General features: G+C 44.0%; 1 protein-coding gene across 1 annotated transcript in view; it reads right to left on the bottom strand.

Annotated features, from left to right (window-relative positions):
• LOC112953149 (exocyst complex component 4) overlaps positions 1 to 20601 on the bottom strand; it is a 100771-nt gene that overhangs the window by 64031 nt on the left and 16139 nt on the right. Inside the window, exon 2 of the mRNA XM_026046151.1 lies at positions 19798 to 20017. Coding sequence (XP_025901936.1) covers positions 19798 to 19992 — 195 coding nt within the window. The 5' untranslated portion in view covers positions 19993 to 20017. The remainder of the gene's footprint in view (positions 1 to 19797; positions 20018 to 20601) is intronic.

Raw genomic sequence — 20601 nt, 5'->3', positions numbered from 1 at the left:
AGTATCTGGGGATACTTGCAATGGCTGTGGGCATTTTCTCCCAGCTCCTTCACCCTAGTGTGTGGTCCAGGAATGGTCAGGAAGACACAGAGTCACTTAGACCTCCAGGCCAGGATCACTTAGTGCTGAAACTCTTCCTTTTCCCCTATCTCTTGCACGTGCAATGTGGCTTTCCACCACACGTAATGTGCTCCTGAAAACCCAACAGATGGAGGCAGGGGCTGCCGTAACCCAGAGGTTCTTGATTATTAGTCTATTGTTGCCCATGATTTATAAATCTCCTCAAGATCTCTTGGCAGAGGAAGGCGCCAGATGAGTGCAGGATGGGACTAAAGGGAAAGAAATTAAATCTAATCAATTTTGAAGCTGGACCCTATCTGAAACGTCACGCTCGCAAAGCTGCTGTGTGGAGCACGGCAGTCATTAAAGTTCTAACAGGTCAGATATTAAAGCTTTTTCCAGCCTCTTCCACATCTTCTCAGTGCTGAGCTGCAGCTGGGGGTTCGAGACTGTTTCAAGGCCACTGATGGTTAAATTCCAGGCACACTGACATCTGGACTTGCAATATTTTTCGGTCATTCTCTTGTTCTTTAATTACAGTTTCTTGTCCACTCCACCTGAGAAATTCCCATCTTTGGGAGACCTCAGACGTCCCTGGTGCAGAGCCCTGAGCAGGTCTGTTCAGCGGGAGGCTCCCATGACCCACCCCAGGCCACCAACCACTGGGGACACCAATCAGCAGCTCCAGCACGTAATAAGGTTGCAGAGAGAAGACTAAGCCTGACCCACTCCTAGATATCTACCTGCTGTTAAGGTGAATGGTTATGGTTAAACCACATCCTACTACAGCTTTGCTTTCCTCACAAGTGAATGCTGGTCCTTTCCCATGCAAAATGCTCCGCTCATCTTGTCTTGAGGCAGCTCAGATTGCATGTGCTGGTTATCATTATATTTTACTGTTCAGACCTTTGCACAGGGAAAGGTGGAAAAGCTTTTCTTGACCTCCTGAGCAGCTGTGACATTAGAATATTTATAAGGCTACTTATTTATTCTATTTAAACCTTTTCAAACCATAGAAAAGAAGTCATAAGGAGGTCCAGCATCTGGAAGCCAAAGCTAGATCATGTCAGAGGAGAAATGTGGGACACACTCTTATACAGCAATGGGAATTAACCACTTGATTATGGTGGGATGTGTTGGGCTCTCCATCCTGGAAAGGCCACGGACTTGATTCAGAAATTACTGGGAGAACTTCTCTGGCTGACTATACTGGAGATTAGATGCATTTCTTTTGATTTTCATCTGAAAAAAATTAAATGGTAAAAGATGCCTGGGATCTACTTTAAAGCAACCAAACAGTGAAGCCCCTGTCATCCCAGAAGCTCTGAAACAAAAACCAGCTGAATGCAGTGGCTCTTTCCTCTGAAAGACTAGTAATGCCATTCTCTTACCCCAAACAGATGCTAATTACTCAACTCTTCAAAACACCCCTCAAAAGGGAATTCTTAGCACATCACTATCAGCCAACACACCCAAGAGCTTGCTGGCACAGCAAAAAAGGAAGCAAGCTGTTCTAAGTAGAGGTGGCTGCAGAGGGTGGCACTTGGAGAAGTGGAACCTTATGGAAGGCTCTTGACCAGCAATGTCTTGCTTCACATGTGCCACTTCTCCCCACAGCCACCGTGTGCCACGTGCCAAGGTCTGTCTCAAAAGAAAGACTCCTGTAGACATCTGCTTCACTGCTTCAGCCACTTGAGAGCTGAAAACTGAGGGTGGGACCTGTTCAAGGAGATGCTACCTCAAAGACGAAGGAGAGCAGCTGTAAATGCCCCATTTATCCAATGCCAGAGTGGCCAACAATGCTCTCCTCAAACATGGTTTCCTCCATGCTCTGGAGATGGACCAGCAGAGCAACCTACCATGGTGACTCTTGACCTCTGAAAACACCACCTGTGTTTTCACACAGATGCTGTAGATCACAGTGATGGAAGTGTCTCCATGAGGGTACACGTGTCAATGGTTTTCATGTCAATAAACAGGTGCCTCCAACCTCATTCTGCTAACTCTGCACTGCTGCATGCTTAGAGACTCCAAACCCAGGAAACATCAAAGCCGACACTCACAGGAGGATTCTTCTCCATTTATTCCCATTGCAAACCTCCACGTACCACACAGAAGGCAAGAGGAGAAGAAAAAATGATCTTGCACACAGGACAAGGCTTGTGACAGTCCAATCTTCTCGACGGTAGATTATTCTGCCATCAGAGGCACTGGCACTTGAGGCATTTAAATCTACCCTGAATGATACACTGGTAAGTGTATGATAAGGAACACGGTGGCTGTGGCAGGGAGATGGACTGGATAACTTAATAGGTCTTTTGTATCTCTCCCTTCTCTCCTCCTGCTGAGTTCTGTAGCTATTATTAAAGACATTTTTTAAGGTATTTTAATTTACTTCTCCAAATGGCTTTCCATTCATTCACTCCCACCAAGTGAATGTTGTCAGGGACATTAGCAGCATGATAAAATAGCTGTAGCTTCATGCTGGTTTTAATGCGTTACACACACAGGAAAAGTCATTAGCTTTTACCCCTTAATATAGCCTCTTTCCTGCTAAATAACTGTTTATCACTCCGAAGTGCCAAGTGTCAACCAGGCTCCTCCTTTACTAATCAATAGATATTTGCATGATGAAAAGGAGCAAATCCGGTTATTTTCAGCATGGTTTGCAGCTCAGGAGTTAAAGAGATGGCCCCTTTCAGACCCTCCGAATATCCCCAGAAGTGTCTCTTCTTTTTTAGCATTTTATACAACAAATGTCCCAAATACAGGAAATCTCATGGCAAGGAGGTAACTTGTTTTCTGCTGCTGAGGGGCATGTTTCTCTCCCTGTTTCCACACCTCAACATCATCAACCATCTGCAAACTGATAGAGATTGAATGTGGACCACGAAATTAAAGATGCCCATCACGAGCAGGACATCAGTTCTGTGAATCAACCCACAACAAACGTTTTCATATGCTTAGTCTGGCTTAGGGAACGAGACACATCTCCATTTTTCTGAATGCTGTAGGAGAGTTAGTCTGCTCTAGGGTCTGGTTTTTTTTTTTCCTGGTCCAAGAGCACCATGATTAAAAGGGCACTTAATGCCCTCAACGCCTTGCCAGCAGCAGAAGGGTGTATGGATGCTCCATGTGGAGGAAAGATGTTCCTGGAAGGACATTGGGAGCACAACCGAAGCAGCTATCTGGAGATGACAGCTTCTCTGGAAGCAACTGAGACATCCAGGCTTACCTGAGCTTTGAATTAAGCCATCATTTTTGAGGTCAATCCTAGATATGCAACTTGCTGAAGTCCTACCTGTTTGCTAGGTACCTTTGAGGCACTGAAATGATGTTTCCCAGGTCCTGGTGCCTTACCTTGCTAATGTGAGCAAACAGCATCCTAACCTCTGTGCAAAAATGGTAATGAAAAATGTGGGCTCCTCTTTTGCTTTCCCCCATGTGTGGCAAGACCATCCTGCCACGTGATGCAGACAGAACACAGATCACACAATGAAAGGGCCAAAAGCACCCCAAAATAATGATTCAACATCCCCAACACAATATTCTTTATCCTAAGCACAACATCAGCAATGGCTCTCCTCCTGACAGATGTGATTAACTGCTTATGGAGAAACAAAAGCCAACAGGAAAGACAGAAGGACAATGGGCTAAATGGACAGAGCCAAAAAAGTAGATGCTGTAGCACTGAAATAATGCTACAAATGTGAATAATAATGTAAAAACTTACTAGGACAGAGAAAAACTATGACTAAATTCAACGAGAACTAGCAAAAAGTCATAGTGTGCGACAGCACTTGAAATAAAAGGACCGAATAAATAAATGAGCAATGTGTAAAGGCTTTGCACAGCCCTAAGAGTTAACACAAGCTTGGTTTCTGCCAGAGAAAGGGGCCATCTCGCTGAAAATATGAGGCTATTTGTCAGCATTTGGAATAAGTGTCACATAGCCTCATGTATAAGGCTCAATTACAATGTAGACTGACAAGACCAACATCACTAGTGGGTTTTGAGGAGGTGACATCCAATCCAGGATGGACCCAGAAAGACCCAGGTCATTCAGGGATCACCTTGGAGCACTGAACTTTGTGTTCTGTCCCCTCTAGTCTCTTAATCTTCATTAACTCAACGCTATCTAATGCTGTTAGGTGCACTGCATGCGCCCAAGGGAGTCCACGGAGACTGTACAGAAGACCCCAGTGAAAGGATTCGATTCCTACCATCATGTTCGAAAATACACTTAAATTAGCAGCTAAAATAATCACCAAGTTTACCATGATTTGAATATGACTCAGTCAAAAAGACAGTGAAATGAAAGGGATAGTAGAGTGGTTTTTTTTTTTTTTTTTTTTTTTTTTTTTTTTTTTGGTGCAAGTTTTTGGGGGAAGCCTGTAGATGATTCTCTCCTAAAGAAGGGAATTAGGGAGGAAATGGGAAGACAAATCGAAAATACTCTAAAATGCTATTGAAAGTCACCATTTGTGCAACTCAATCCTTGCAGGGCTAAGGGTGATCTTTGCTGTACAGGGAACAAAAAATCATCATAAGGGGAATTTATCGCCCAACACAGGCCAAAAAAAGTGCAAGAGATGATGTGAGGATGACAATTTTTTTTTTCCTGATGTTTCTAATTTAGGGTTCCCTTGGCAAACCGGAACAAGATTGAGACCTCTTTAATATTTCCTCTAGGGCAAACCCATGCTGAAATACCTGTCTGCAGACCCAACCTGGCTTTACCTGGCTCAGTGGTAGGGAAGCCAATAGGAAGGAGCATGAATTTTCTCCCAGACCGTTCGACTAGCTGAAGGACTTCAACTTGGACTTCCCGCACTGGAGGTCCATGCTCTAACCACTAGACTCTCCAGCACAAGAGAGTGTTTGGGCTCCCCAACTCCTATTTCCTGCACTTTGAAGGGATTTCCACCGCATCTGCAAGACTTCCTTCCACCCAGCTCCATGCAAAGCCACAGCATGGTGGCACATGCATGGGGAGAGCTTGTATTCCCTGTGCTGCTAAGTTATTTTATCAAGATCCATCCACAGATCTCTACTTCAATCCAAAAATAACCCCACAATAAAACAAACTCAAAGAAGCAAAAGTCTTCCATTGCAGTTCATAGTTTCCCACATCAGAAGACGAATATTTCTCCTTCTTGGAGCTTCTTACAAAGGAGCAAAATGAACCCCTCTGCAGTTCAGCAACCGTCTTCTCATAATTCAGGATTTCCCTCGCAACAAAGCACCACAAAGTGCTGCGCAACCACAAAAAACGCCGTTTCAAAACACAGGTACTCAGCAAAAGGGCAATGAATAAGGAGATACCTTTTCTCCTCAATCATGCTGTAGAAGGAAAAATAAGAAAGACCAAATTCGGCAACGAAAGCCTGCCTGGGTCAGCTCATTATGGGAGATGTCTAATAACCCCCGAGATGCCACCGCTCATGTTCCAGCCGGCCCCGGCAAGAACGAGAATGAGAAGTCCCTCTCTGAAAAGGGGCTGGAGGACACCATAGGTCTTCCCGTCCCGTCTCGAACGTGTGTATCATTTCCTGACAGGGGACATCCTGTCCCCAATGGAGCAGACGGCTCCCTGCAGAACGTCTTTAGGAGACCTCCCGGGCAGTTATGGCTGGCACAGAACGAGCGTTTTGTTTCGGCGTTTGCTCATCCGTTTTTTCCCCCGTGTTAATGACCGTCGAGCTCCTGTCCTGTGAATAAATCCATTTAGGTTGAGCAATGCTGGCTGCCAAGCGACGGCGAGGGAGAAGCCAGCCTTGGCACCGCCACGATTGCCCACAAAACACTCCTCTATTAACCGAGCAAGAGCATCTCCAAACGCAGCAGGGTCCCAGCAGAGCCCCGCTGGGAGACAGGAATTCACTCCGAACGGGGATAATTTGTCTCTCAAATGTTGTGGAGAGCTCCGCAGCGCTGCCACGCTGACACAGGGAGTGATATCCCAGCAAGGGGAGTCGATGAAGTCAAGACATTGCAGCAAGCAGCGGGAGCTGCTCCGCTTTTGAGGATCGAATAATTCAGCTGCTCATCTGCGTTGCTGTCTTTTTGTTTTATCCTAAGGGGGAAGAAGTACTTTTGAAGAATCTTCCCTAGGGGTGAGACAGCAGTAATATCAAACACCAAATTGGTCCACAAAAATAAATGTAACCCGCCCCCCCCTTTCTTTCTTGGTGGGAGACTCACTGGGTCCCATTGTGTGCCCGTGACTCCTTCTCAGTCCTTGGAGACCCTGGGAATCTGATGTAGAGGGGCAGCAACACCAAAATCCAGGCATTTCTCCCCAACAGTAGATCAATTAGCTTGAAGAAATGTATTTTCTTTTTAGCCAAAATATATTCACAAGCTCAATGATCAACCATGCTCTCAGCATAACCACTGCCTGTTGCTACAGAGCATCATGCCTGCAAAGGGGAGGAAATCTTCATGCCCCAATACAAGAGCTAAGCTTGGACTCCTTTCCAAGAAGCCATCTCCACATTTAAGTTGTCATGTTCTGCAACATCCATGTCAAAAGAACCCTAACTTGGAAGGATTCGCACAAGATTCATTAGATTAGATTCATTCTACAGCTGGCGCAGGGGAAAAGGGTAGAGGAAAATGAGAATATTATCCCACCTCTTAAAAAGACAGCTTGGCGTCGTCTGAAGAGTAAAGACACACAGAAGGTCACGGAAACAGACGATGGAAAATAATGAGATGAACCAGCAAATACTCAGTGTTTAAATAAATACTCTTGGGACTCAGATACTCAGGAGAATCATAATGAGTAAATTTGCTGCCTCCTCAAGGCACCACCTCACTGAGAGCAAGGAGAGAACCGGATCCTTCAGCTGTAGAAGTCTTCTCACAACGACTTTCCACTCTTGGCCCTTTCTCCTTTGCTCCCAAGCTGTGAGCACCACAAGTGAAGGGCAGACGTGCTGGAGACAGCTTGGCCTACAAAGCAAAGGCCGAAGTGGGATGCCACAAACGCATCCATGTCCCAATGTCAAACAAATCCCTTCCTTACTCTCACGTCCCCTTCTCCAAGGGTTGTCTCACACCTACTCGTGTTCAGCTTGAGGGATTCAAACGTGGGAGAGTCTTGTCTGACGGACCCCGGGGGATGAAGGTAGCTGAGGTCAAGGACTTGCAGCAGTCACAAGCAGTTCAGCTATGATGAAAGATGAAGGATTGCTTAGACTGAAGTGGCAGAACTTTCTAAGACTATGCTTTGCGACAAAGAAGCTACAAATGGCTTATAATAAGTCTGAGTCCTTTGAAGAACAGCTCCACTTTCTGCTACATAAATACAGACCTCCGAAAAGATCTTTGAAGAGGTTTCACAGCTGCCTTCCCTAAAAAAGGTTTACTAGAAGTCACAGAACCAGAGGCAAAGTTTTGGATCCAAAACTGCCTGAGAGACCATCAGTAGTTAAGGCCAAATGGCCAAACTGCATTGAGAAGAACGGCCTCAAGCTTCTCTACCAAATCTGTTGCTCATTAGCGAGCTCCAAAAAGGAGCAGATGGACCTGCACATGACTCCAAGTGATCCAGATCACATTGGTCCCAAGGGAAACCTGGTGAAATGCAGATAGATCAAATTCAGCAACCTGAATGAGTAGGCATGATGTAGCAAGCTGAGTTCAGGACTGATAATATCGTATTATAATATAATATTATATTAAATATAATAATATTAATAAATATTATTTAGGCTAGAAATTAGAAGAATGGTAAAACATGAAAGCAACTGGACTCTACACACCCTTCAAGCAGAGTTATGGGGAAATAAATCCTGGCTCCTTTGAAGCTAGACTTAACATGTTAATGAAACATGATTATATGATGCACTGCATATGGCAGGGATAGGGATTTAATGACCCAAGAAGTTTCTCTCACTGCTCTGTTCCTATTCCCTAGATTTCCAAAGCCCAGAGGGACAAATTAGAGGTGTTTGCACACCTGGCTGGACTCCAAATGAATTACTGGCAATTGCAAACTGGAACAAGTCGAAATTTTCGTTCAGTGTGTAACAAGAGCCTGGAACTCCTTCACATGAGAACGTGTGATCAGATCCAGTGATGGACGAGATGAATGAGGCAACATCTCAGCAGCCTTTGTGATGGAGGTCTATGTTTAAACCCATCTACCAAGATTAGCTTGATGTGGTTGGGAAAGGCATGTGGGGACACACCTGAGTGACCAGAGACCATGGCAAGGCCAGAGGAGAAAGATTTTCCTTATCCTATGTGTTTATAGCAGACGCTACCAGCACATCTGCAGAGCTGTCCCAAGGTGTAAGGAAAACACTGGATAAGCCTCCTTACTGGAGCAAATGTCCACCTGCAGAAAAGTCCAAGATTAGACACGGCAAGAAGGAGTGCCAACCTCCCAGACCCCTGATACTCGAGTGATGGAGACAAAACTCAAAAATCCTCCATTAAAACACTGAGAGACCAACCCAAAGGCAGCAAGGATGCTGCTCAGATAGCCATCCATGTCTTCATTGTAGCAGCCTGGATCTGCAGCGATGCCAAGCGCTCGACTCCAGCAGTTCGGAGCACTGATCCTCTCAAATCCTCAGTGTCTCCAACAGAGATGAGGAGCTGGATTAAAACCTGATGGCTCAGCCATCTCCTATGCCCCGTTTGTTCACACAACTGAGGGACACCTCATCTCCTTCCGCATCTGCTCCCAATTTGCTGCCACATGTTTATTAGAGAAGATGATGGTCCAGGCTGGCCCAACCTGGGCTGTCATAGGTGATGACCTCTCCTCATGCTACATCCCTTTACACCGTGCAGCACAGCAACAACTTAGTCTAGGCACGTTAAAACAGGACTTATATGGGATGCTTTTGAAAAATACTTTTTAAAAGATCCAGAGAACTGTAAGCAAAACGTTACCTTCTTTCACATCAAATCAGCACTAACAAGGTCATAAAAATAAAGCGTGTTCTAACAGTCATAACTGATTTGATATGCATGTTATTAAAACCAAGAAATAATTGCTTAGTAAGTCTTGCTCCCAGCCCTGGCCACTGCCCATTGCTGACTCCCACGAACCTCCCAGTCTCCCGACATGGGCAATGCCCAAAGTAGATGCCGCAGAAGGGACAAATCCCCATGTTTTGCTTCTCAGACCTCAGTGAGGCCCATCCAGAAAGCCCTGGAAAAGTCTAAACAAAGCAAGTGAGGTTTTCACCCAATGCTGTTTTCACCCACAGATCTCCTGCTGAACTCCTTTATAAAAGTCAGGAAGAAAAAATGCTACTAATCTATTTACAGCAAAGCACACAAAAGGTCTCAAAAGGGTCAGAGAAAAGCATGTTTTTTTGATCAATTTTCCCTGGTTTTACCTAAATATTCCTCCCTACCTTTTTAATAATTTGCAGCACCAAGGATAAAAGAGCACTAGAAGAGAGAGAAAACACATTTGAGCTTTTTTTCCCTGCAATAAATTGGAAATGTAAACATATTTTTAAACATTCTTGCATTTTCTTCCCACAGCGGCTCTCTGAGATTGATGGAAAAAGCAATTACAGCATCGAGTTTCGCTGCTACTTCCATTTTCATCGGCCTTTCATAAAAGCGCAGTGCACAGAAATAAAGCAGGAAGGAGGCTGGAGGCTACAGGTGATCATAAATCGATGGGGAGGCGAAGAGAGCGCCGAGATGGGCCGAAGGGAACTGATCACAAAAGTAAAAAATACTTCAATTTGTGCCGTGATTGCTGCTGCATCAGAAAAAAAACGGATTCAAAACAAACCGCTTCTAAATGCAAATGTTTTATTATGCAATTATCTGAAAAAAAAAAAGAATCCTGGGGCATGGAATATTGCTCATAATGAATGTCCTTTATATCAAGTTATTGAAGGATATGGTCCCAACAAGCATGTGTGGATTTACTCTTGCCTGATATTTGTACAGGGAGGTGGAAGATGAGGAAGGGAAAAGAGCCTTTTTCTGCCAGCAACGTACATGCCTCGAAGTTAGCACCTTGATGTGAAAATGTCCCCGATGAGCTGACTCTCAATCCTCATCCCAATCTTGAAGATGCAAAAAATGATGCGACTAAAACTATGCATGTGAGGAATGATCTATGAATCACCTTGAATTATCCAACTGCCACAAATCAGTCCCAGTCATGTACTGGTCACCTCCCTTCCCCTTCTTGTATTTTAAGCCGTTTTTCATCTTTTGAGATCAAATGGCCATGTGGGAAGGGTCAGCAGCAAATAACCAGAAGATGCTGAAAGTCCTCTGGGACAGGCTGTTTGGGGATGACAACTGGAACCAAAAGCTTCTTCCCAATAGTCTCATGCTGCTGGTGGCCTAGGCATCACTTTAACCCCATGACAGCTCCCAACTTTCCTTAGGGAGATGGTGGTTTGACCTGCACCTCTAACTCAGGCAGTTGCCATTGATCAGCTGGTTGGCAATGGCTTCTTGCTCTGGGCAGGAGCTACTGTGAGTTCCCCCAAATAACCAACTTGATGCCACCAAGGAAGGCAACAGAGCACCACTGTCTACTCAGGGTAAGCAAACAAGACCAGGTTAGGAGGAGAAGGGAGCCTGGGGTTGGTGATTGGACCATTGGTGGCTCTAGAGCAGCACAATGGGGAACAGACAAATGAAAGGATGTGGCTGGGCTCCAGATTTCCACGCAGGATATGAGGGGGATAAGTGGAATAACTGGGTTTAGGTCCCAGTTTTGTGGAGGAAAAGGAGAAGGAAGAGGCAATGACGTGTGTTACCTTCTGGGAATACAAGTGGTCTACTGCAGAACTGGTACTCAAGACTGACAAAGGTGGTACTGGATAGTGGAGCAAGACTAGACTGAAGAGTATTTCTCTAAGGCCACCCTAAGCCTTCAAAAACTGCTTGATTATTAAGGGTAAAGCAAAAGATCAAGTCCAAGGGAAGAATAGGAAAACTCAGAAGTAAAAACTGGGGTCTATCTGAAGTCTAAAGGACACGCTTTCCTTTTTTGCCACTGCTGCTAGCTCAGGGGGAGATGCTCCCCTGTCATTATTTCATTACCTCAATTTCAACACTTGCTGACTTATTAGGAGAAAAACATTTAAAATAATTTTCCTCATCAGAGGGAAAACAACCTCTCTCATTACTCAAATATGGATCAGTGCCAAATGATACAGGGAGGAAATGTGCTTTAAATTAAAAAAGCCAAGGTGATACCCATGCACACCTACTGAAAGGGAAGTTCCAGCAACTCAGGGGAAAGGTACCTGACGTAGAAGTGGGGCTCAACCAACGGGGCCACATGAACAAATCCTCCACCCAACATCAAGCCAAGGGAACTAGGGTAAGAAGATGCTGGGATGGTGATATTTGGGCCAGCTCATGAGGGGACTGACATGATGAGCTAAGGGAGGTTACCTGTTACTTCTCAAGCAGCAGGAAACAGCCCTACTATGACTGTAGAAAAGAGAAAATTCCCAAGCAGAAGATCCCCAAAGCCTTTAACTGCTGTGGGGTTACATGACCACAAAGAGGACCCCTTTCCACAGCCACACTGCCTGTGAAGTTCCAGCTCTGCTTCTATAAATAGACAAACCAAATGGCATTTAACCACTTTTTGGAGAGTTCTGTGCTGCTGCAGGCCTGGTGTCGTCACCTGAGCCATGCACTGAACTTCAGCTTTCTGCTGCAAGTGCAACGGAACGGGCACATTGACTTAGCTGCTGATCATCAGGGCATTTGTGCTTCTCCGCTCCATTAGGGCAATTACTTCCTTTTTTTCCTTTTAAAACACACAGATGAAAACATCTCAGGCTGAGAGCTGCACTGAACAAAACAAGTGCCTTCCTCCCTTAAAGGCTGGATTGTTTAATGCTCCAAAAGCTTGTATTCCCAGTATATCAAAGAATAATGGTATATTTGTGAAGCTCACTCGTTCCAGGCACGGTCCACTGATTTGAATGGGCAGGGATAATCCAGAAGCCACGGGCACATTCCCAGCTTCCTTAGTCCCCGTTTGAATGACTTTTGGTGAACATTTCCAGGAGCAAAATCCTTTTTGGGGATCAATCTTTCCATCCCCAAAAGTAAGAAAACCCACCTGCCTTCCCAAAGCTTGTGGCAAGCCACCAACACCCAAGACTTGCAAATATAAGATATATTTCTATTGTTTTGCCACTGTTCCTCAAGTTCAGATGAAACACCAGGGCCTTAATTCAGATGATGTTCCAGCTCCTAGATGAATTCTTGCTTGTCACGATGCCTCCGTTCTCTAGCTCTATCAGGGAGCCTGTCATCAGCAGGCAAGTCTCCGAGGCCACGTACACAAATTCATTAGGAAGAACCGCGAATCCAATCAAAGCCCAAACGCAGCAAGGATTAAAAGGAATCAGCGCGAACGTCAAAACATAAATCTAACCTCGTGGGAAATCAAGGGGCAATGTCAGCACCAAATAAACGGGTAAATCTCAGCTGATACCTTTCACCTGGGAACGAGAAAAAGGGCTTTGAAAAGCAAAACGTGGCTTTAGACGGTCATTTTGTTAAAAAATGCAGTGGCTGCAACTTAGATGCCTCTTCTGGATGCAACGTAGTTTTCAAAGAGTCCTAGGACGAGGCTGTGCTCATTTGTGAGTGGGTTTTGCAAAGCGATGGAGGATTTTTCCCAGTGCAGAGCGTGCAGGATTCCTCTGCCCCGGGAAGCAGCATCGTCCCTGCTCCCAGCGGCTGGAAGCACAAAAAGAACATGGAATTGCTTGAACTGAAAGCCAAGAAACAACAGAGCAGACAAATGTCCATGCCCTTTGCAGAAGTGCCTCCTCCAGGCTTGAATATATCATTTGCCTCGATTCCAAGCCTGTTTTTCCTTTAATTGTGCGCGGCTCAAGAGGGTATTGAGGCTGATGTTATTAATGCAAACAGGAGCTCGATGTGATTCAATGAACGTATCTTTTCTTCCTGTCCTTTAATGTTTAAAATGACTTACTACGGACTTTATTGAGAGTTAATGGGATAGATCACATCTCACCCACACTGGAAGAAATCCGGTGCAACTCCATTGACTTCAAGGTCAACGAAGATGGCAATCTTGGAGAGCATCTTGATAAATCCAAAGCTCTTCAAGGCTCTGCTGTCTGCAGCTTTTCCAGCAGCTGTAATCAGGATCTAATTAATGGAAACAGAGCAGAGCCCGAGGCAGGACTCTAAAGTGGAGCTGCATCATTTTGTCCTATTGCTGCTCCATGTATCAATATACTTTATGGAAGCTCATGTTTTTTGGACATTTTAGCCAGAAGTGCCCATTCTAACTATTTAAATGACCCACTGAGTGTTGCATCAGGCCCATACTGGCCAGAATTGGGATTGCTGCATGGGATAATACACAATGCCCAGTTCTCCCAAATAGTGCCGACCTCTTTGCAACCTTCCCACCCAATGGGGCACTGTAGGTCGAGGGCTGCTCCAGCCTCTTTTCCTCTGGTTTCAAATCACAGATGGATCTTCCTTTTGCATTTCCCAAGAGCTAGGTGTCACATTTCAAAACATGCTTTTAAAGTAGCTATAATTAACCCTTGGCAAAGGGTGCCAGGTGCAGAAATCAGCCACCAAAGCAGTAATAGCAGTATTTTAGAGCATGCTGGAGCTCCAAGGTGCATCAGCCCTCCCCTCTAAGCATGCATCTACAACGCAGAAAGAACAAAAAAACAAAAAAAGAAGAAATGCAATTATAAAAATGAACTTTTCTTCAAAAGATGAGCACGCTGGAAAAAAGAATCCTCCTTTGGACATCTGAGCGCTTCAAAAGGAGGATGAATTAGTGCTGACAACTCAATAAAGTAGTTATCAATTATTTAAAACGCTGTGGCTCTTCTCATCTAGCACTTCTGATTAGGAAAACATTTCAGAAATGGGAAATTATTCTTTCTAAGGGAAATGGGGCCAGACTTCAAATGTCTAGGGGAAAAAAGAGTGAACGTGGCTTTTGGTGAGACCAACAAGAATGCTGGAAAGTTATTCCTCTTGGATCATCTATAAAGCGCACTGCATGAGTTTGCAGTGCAAACTGCATTTGGTTTTCAGGAAGCAAACCATTAGAAGAAAATTCTGCATTATTGCAAATGTGTGGACGTTCAAAAAACCCACTGCAACTGAGTCTCATTTAAACTTGCACAGTGAAAACAGAGTTGTGGAAGATCATTCTGGGGGCCTTTTGGGTAAAGAGTGACATGTAGGTCCCCTAAGTGCAGTTTATCACACTTTGTTTTGTATCTGCTCATAGGTGAATGCTAAGAGCTGGACACTGCAGATAAGGTCATGCATCACAGAAATGATCAGAGAGAAATCAAAGTACTGGATTAAGTGCGAGAAATAGCCAGTCAAGAAAGGAGGGAGGGAGGGAGGGAGGGAGGGAGGAAGGAAGGAAGGAAGGAAGGAAGGAAGGAAGGAAGGAAGGAAGGAAGGAAGGAAGGAAGGAAGGAAGGAAGGCAGGCTGAGTGAAATGTTGCCTCTGTGGTTACTAAATCCAAGTCTTGACACTTCCATTCCCAAATGACTCCTTAAGAAGAAGACTCAGGTGTGCCTCAGCACAGGGACATGGTGCACATTATCTTCCCTGTCAAGGATTGGATTTGGTACATTCGCAGTTACAAACGAGAAATATGTCACTTAATCTTTCAATAAGGAGGCTGAGACAAATGGTTTCTGCTCCAGCCAAATATCTCACACACACAATCACAGAATGGCTGAGGCTGGAAGGGACCTCTAGAGACCATCTAGTCCAACCCTTCTGCTAAGCAGGGACACCCAGAGCACATGGCACAGACAATATCAGGGACTGGTTCTGAGACCAGCCATGTGGGCTCAGTGGACATGGTCAAATGAAGATTTACAAGGGCAATATTAGTGGTGAGAGCAGCCTGTGGTGCTGGCTGGCTAATTAATATAATCAATCAACGGAAAAGATTTGGGAAGAACAACCAGACGGTGCACACAGTCCCTCTATTTGCCCTTAAAAATCCTATTAACGCAGAAGAAAAGAAGTAAAAACCCACCCATTTTGATGGCTGCAGCACCTATGGCGCCAGGATCAACCAAGCAGCTGCACAGGGATGCGTAGTGACATGGGCAGGACCTGTGAATGAGATGCTGACCTTGAAGGCCAAGAAGATGGTGAGGACTTTTGTGATTCTATTTTGCCAGGCCATCCCTACCATGCTAGAACTGGAGAACATTTTGCTCCTTCTTCTTTGGTTGGGGTCCCACTCACCCAACTAACAACCAGGCAAAGCAAGAGGGAGACAGAAGATAGAGGGAGGCCATGAGTTCCTCTCCTTATCCTCCTCTCAGGGTAACCTTGGAGGCTTAATGCCACTTCTGCTTCCTAACCAGGTTGATCCCACTGGTTTTCCGGCGATTCATCTCCCGTTGATTGTCAGCTGCTCTTCCTACATGGACCAAAACCCGAGGACGCCTCTGGTGATAGCCAGTAAAGTCAAATATGCATCAAAAAAGGCAGCTCTCTGATGATGGGATTGACAGAGCGCCAACGTGGTGTGGTCCCTGTGAAGACGTGTGTCATAAATCATTACATCTCCCCTGCTTGTCCACCGAGGGCTCCTGCTGCAGGAGGATCAAAGCCGACAGCTGCCAACGGGCACCCTCCAACGCTGCCTGGAAATGGGAAGTTAGACCCCATTCCCAGCAGGGATTTTGGGACCGCAGCAAACTGCAATTTTTGGAGCAGTGGCCAATGCTTTAACTCCAACTCAACGCTTGAGGGTGGAAATAGAGGCTGCAGAAGGGGTCATCACCTTGGAAAGGCTGTTACAGGCAACCCTTAGCGAGCAGAACTAACGATACGGATTCACCTTGAAGCATTTATTCTTGGACCCTGAAAACGGTACTGGTAGTGACACTGCAAAGACACAGTTTTAGAGAGAAAGCTGCATTAGAAAGGCAGTCCTTGAACAGCAGGTTTTACCAATTAAATCGCATTTTCACTTTGTCGCTTGATAAATATGGATGACAATATTGATCTTCTTGAACACATTTAAGATCTGCTGATGGAAAAGGACAATGTAATTGCTGATAAAGACAAGATGGGGTGGTATCTTTTTATTAACTGGTCTGTTTTTTTCCATAATGTCTTTTTATTAGACTCACTAATACTCGATGGACACTTTCACGTCCGGTATTGTCAAGGCCATTGTGGCTAGACTGACCCTAAGAGGACAAAAAAAGGAGGCATCCAATAGTGCTGGGACAATTTAAACATGAAATCAAATATACCCATAAATAGGAGTACTGAAGTTGTGATCACTGAATCAGGATATACTTCACATTTAATGTACTTTATGTAGATGCACTGCTTGTATGCTATGCAGGTCCATAAATAAAAAATAATATGTGATTTCAATGAAGACTCTTGGTCTGTTCTATAGATCATAGATATGAAACACTGGCCATTGGACAGTGGCCAAAAACTGTGACTTGGGAAGTTCATATTAGACCTAGAAAAAAAGCTTTTTTGAGCCATCAGAGGCTTTCCATGCCTGTAAGCTTTCAAGACTCCTTGACAAAACCATAGATGCCCTGATGTAGAGTTGAGCATTGGCCATAGTTGGGCTCTGGCATGGAGGTTCAGCCAGATGAGATCACCCTCCACAGGCTCCTTTCAACCAACATTGTTACAGTTCCACAATATTGAGTATGTAAATTTTTTTAAATGTTATTAAAACCCTGAAAACAATAGCAATCCACTAGTTAAGAAGTTCAAACCTAATCTGGGCTGGTATGAGCTAAAAACTAGACTCATATTACCATTATTTGGCAAGCTGAAAAAGTGGAGCTAAAATTAGCATGGTGTAAAGCCTTGGGGAAGAGGACAAAGAATATTATCCCGGATTTAGTGCTAAAAAAAGTGGGTATTATATGGATTCTGGGTGGCTCTTACCATAAGATTGCACCTATGTATAGAAAAGACATATAAAAGACTGCAGAGATTAACAGGCCACTCACTTTTCAATCTTGCAACTTGCAAAGGTCAAACATGAGACATGTTGGTGGGATGGTTTGGGGAACCTGTCTTTGCTTTTCCACTTCTGGACAGGAAGAAACCAATCGTGCCTGCAAGGGGAACTGTTCTGCTGTGTCCTTATGCAACTTAAGACCATCTCCCGCCTAGGCTTTACTGAACAGGCATGTTAAACACGACTCTTAAAATAAATTGAAGCACTGCCATAAGAGTTTGCCTACGGCTAGCAATTGTTTTTATATAACTTACAATTCCATGATCAGCCTCAGTGGAGGACTTGGAGAGCTGCTGACGATTTTCATGGGAGCTTCATAAACGCTTCTGAAAAAGGTGGTAACCCCACTAAATGGCACTCCCAATGTAAGAGCTTTCTAAAGAAATACTTAATGGGGTAGGGAGACCCGGATGCTCAAGGAGAGAGAATTTTGTCTCTCATTTCAAAATGAAAATTAGGATTCGGGACTGCAGGGTTCAATGGGAAATGACGTTGCTGACTTGGTTAATCAGTCTTAACCTCCTGATGTTTCAGTTTTCTCACTTGTGGAAGCAAACAGGCTACGTGAAGATGAAAACATCTGCAAAAGTCCTTAATTTTGCTCTAAACCCCATGGCTCTGCAAGATGGTTGAAATACAGGGACTCGAGTCATAGGTGCTCCCTCAACACGGCACCCATCTCTCAATGGGAAAAATTCAATTCAATCCCTTGGCTCTACTGGAGGTGTTTTGGAGGAAACTCCATGCCACTGCAAAGCCCTCTTTGAAAGAGCAAAACATGAAGCACATTGGGCTGGAGACAGACCAGGAACGTGTTTCAAGGCCAATAATAGTAGTGACCAGCAAGCAGAAAGATTAATCGCCTTGACATCAACTGTACTAGCACACTAGACAGGCCATAAAGAGCTGTCAAGCTGCTTGTAGCCTAATTTAGTATTGATTTAAACAATTACAGTGTAAAGTTTAGTGTGGAATAATTTTGAAATGAGTCGCATGCTTATTTGGTCACCATTAAAGGGAAGGGATTTGCAATATCTTACATTTAAAGGCAGAAGAATGAAAAATAAGACCTTCATCCTAGTTAAATATTTTAAAGGAGTCCTACAACATTTTTCTTTTCTTTTCTTTTTTTTTTTTTTTGCAATCTTTACAGAAGTGGATGATTCATCCGCAGGGATATGATAGCAGAGGGTGCTAGAAAATCTCTTATCTGCAAGCTAATTCACTTCCAACATGTGCTGATAGGTATCAAAAAGCTACTATTACCAGCCTGCGCAGGGGGAGCTGATAAACACTCGAACTGTGTTCAAGCCACAGCTCTGGCTCCTTTGGTCGAAGTCTCAGAAAGATGGGCAAGGATCATTCACACTAGGCTGTATTTTCATTGCACCCATGCTGTGAATAGGGTGAAGATTTCAGCCAGCACTGTCAATGCAGAAATAGTCCTTTAAAAAAAAATCCTTTTTAAAAAAAAAAAAAGTTCTTTTTTTTTTTTTTAAAAAAAAAAGGGAAAATCAATAGAATTATTTTAGGGAGCTATTTGGTTGACTTGGTTCAAAGAGGCAGCAATTTTTCTTCTTTTTCACAAAATTACCCTTCCGTAATGTTGGGAACAGGCAGACCTTTTGACCACGTACATTTTGACCAGGAATAATTTCAGTCCAGAATGATTTCCATTCATCATGAGAAAGAAATTACAGGAACTGGACAATAAAAATCCAAGTCATTCTGTTTCTTCAATCCCAAATGAACTTTAAGAAAATACATCGGTATAACAAATCTGCACGGCTGCAAATGAAGCAGCTATCTATAATATCTTGATAAGAGTCCAATTTTGTAAGGGTAAAAGCTGCAATGGTCCTGATCCAAAGTTTTGGGTTAATGTTACCATAAAGAATTTCTAGATCCCAACAGATTGAGTGCCTGGGCAGACTGATTTTAGATTCTTCCCCATCCATTTTCACTCTCAGAAGCAGAAACAGAAGAAAGGCAAACTGTACAAAATACATTTGTTACTGTTTATACCTGCAAAAATCCAAATAATAGCTATTATATACATATGTATTATAGACATAAATAATAGAGAAACAGAAAGTGAAGTATAAATTTCGGAGTCGTACATTATTTTCATTACAAACACTTATTCACTCCTGAGGATTCTATTTTATAGATGTGAGGAGGAAATTCAAAAGGTTAAAAGACCCTGACTCATATCACAGCACGGGCTGGTTCATTCCTTTCAATCTTGTGCACTAAATATGACACTGGAATTTTCTTTGAGGCTTCCATACTGTTCTATTACACATACACTTACTATTAGAAATACACTTACTCCTATTATTATTATAGCTTAAAGAGAAAGGAAGCTGTTCCCACAAGAGACTTCTACATGTGCACACTGAGATCAGTAGGGAGATGACTGTTCTAGAAGCAAATGTTGGATTAAGTTATAGTTATGGACTCTATGGGGACAAATCCTGGGGGTCCCAACGAGCTATACAGCTCAGTTGCGGACCGACAGACAGCAAAGAACCATAGAATCATAGAATCCTTAAGGCTGGAAGGACCTCCAAAGATCATCTAGTCCAACCACCCTGCAAACACAGGGACACCTAGAGCAGGTGGCACAGGCTGCATCCAAGCAGGTTTTGAAGATCTCCAGAGAAGGAGACTCCACAACCTCTCTGGGCAGCCTGTTCCAAAAGGAAGGGTGCTCAGCTCTTACCTGCAGAAGGGGCCGCTGCACACCTAGGACCTTCATGGTGTCGGCGTTAGCCAGTATTTTCAGTGGATCAGATGCCTTCGTGACTCCTTCTATCTCTTTGTTGATCTCAGCAAGGACCTGGTTGAGGAAGATGTTCTTGATGTACATGGTGAGGAACTCACGGAGCGGGCACTGCTTGCTTGGGCCAAGCTCCATGGCATGCTCGATCTCTTGGATAAACCTGGAACACACAAAAGGGAAGAATCCCATGTAGTTAAACGCTGTAGATGCTCTAAAAGTGTCGGTGCTGCATTTTCAGTTCCTGCGTGTCAAAGACAAACCCCAACAGTGATGGGATCCCTGTAGACTGCTGTGACCTGTGGCATGAAGAGTAGAAAGAGTCTTTAAAATGGCCTTTAAAATATATATAAAATGTCAAGAGGAGGTGAGAGAAAACCTTGACTGCTGAAAGAGGAGAAAAGTCAATTATGAAAGAAAAAGAACACCATAAATGGCTAAGAATCCACACACAATTCCTGTGTTATCTGTCCTAATATTACAGTGACCTGAGGTGCACTGGACAGACCTGAGTGGAGAAATCACCAAATAAAATGACGCCTGCGCTTTATGGCGGCACCATACTGTGTTATGCATGCTCATATTATATCTTTATTATGCTTCATTGCTTTATGCCACCATCCCGGTCCTTCATATGCAGAACAGGATGCTGATTCTAGGAATATTTTAACACAAAATGTTTGCCATCTCCTCCCGCAAAATATCTTTATTTTAGTAGTGCCATCTGCTTCCCAGACAGGAGTTTCT

The sequence above is a fragment of the Nothoprocta perdicaria genome, unplaced genomic scaffold (assembly GCF_003342845.1).
Source record: "Nothoprocta perdicaria isolate Ctin4 unplaced genomic scaffold, notPer1 scaffold_420, whole genome shotgun sequence".
Taxonomy (NCBI): Eukaryota; Metazoa; Chordata; class Aves; order Tinamiformes; family Tinamidae; genus Nothoprocta; species Nothoprocta perdicaria.
Note: the sequence above shows the minus strand (reverse complement) of the source record. Positions and strands in the feature narration are given on the sequence as shown.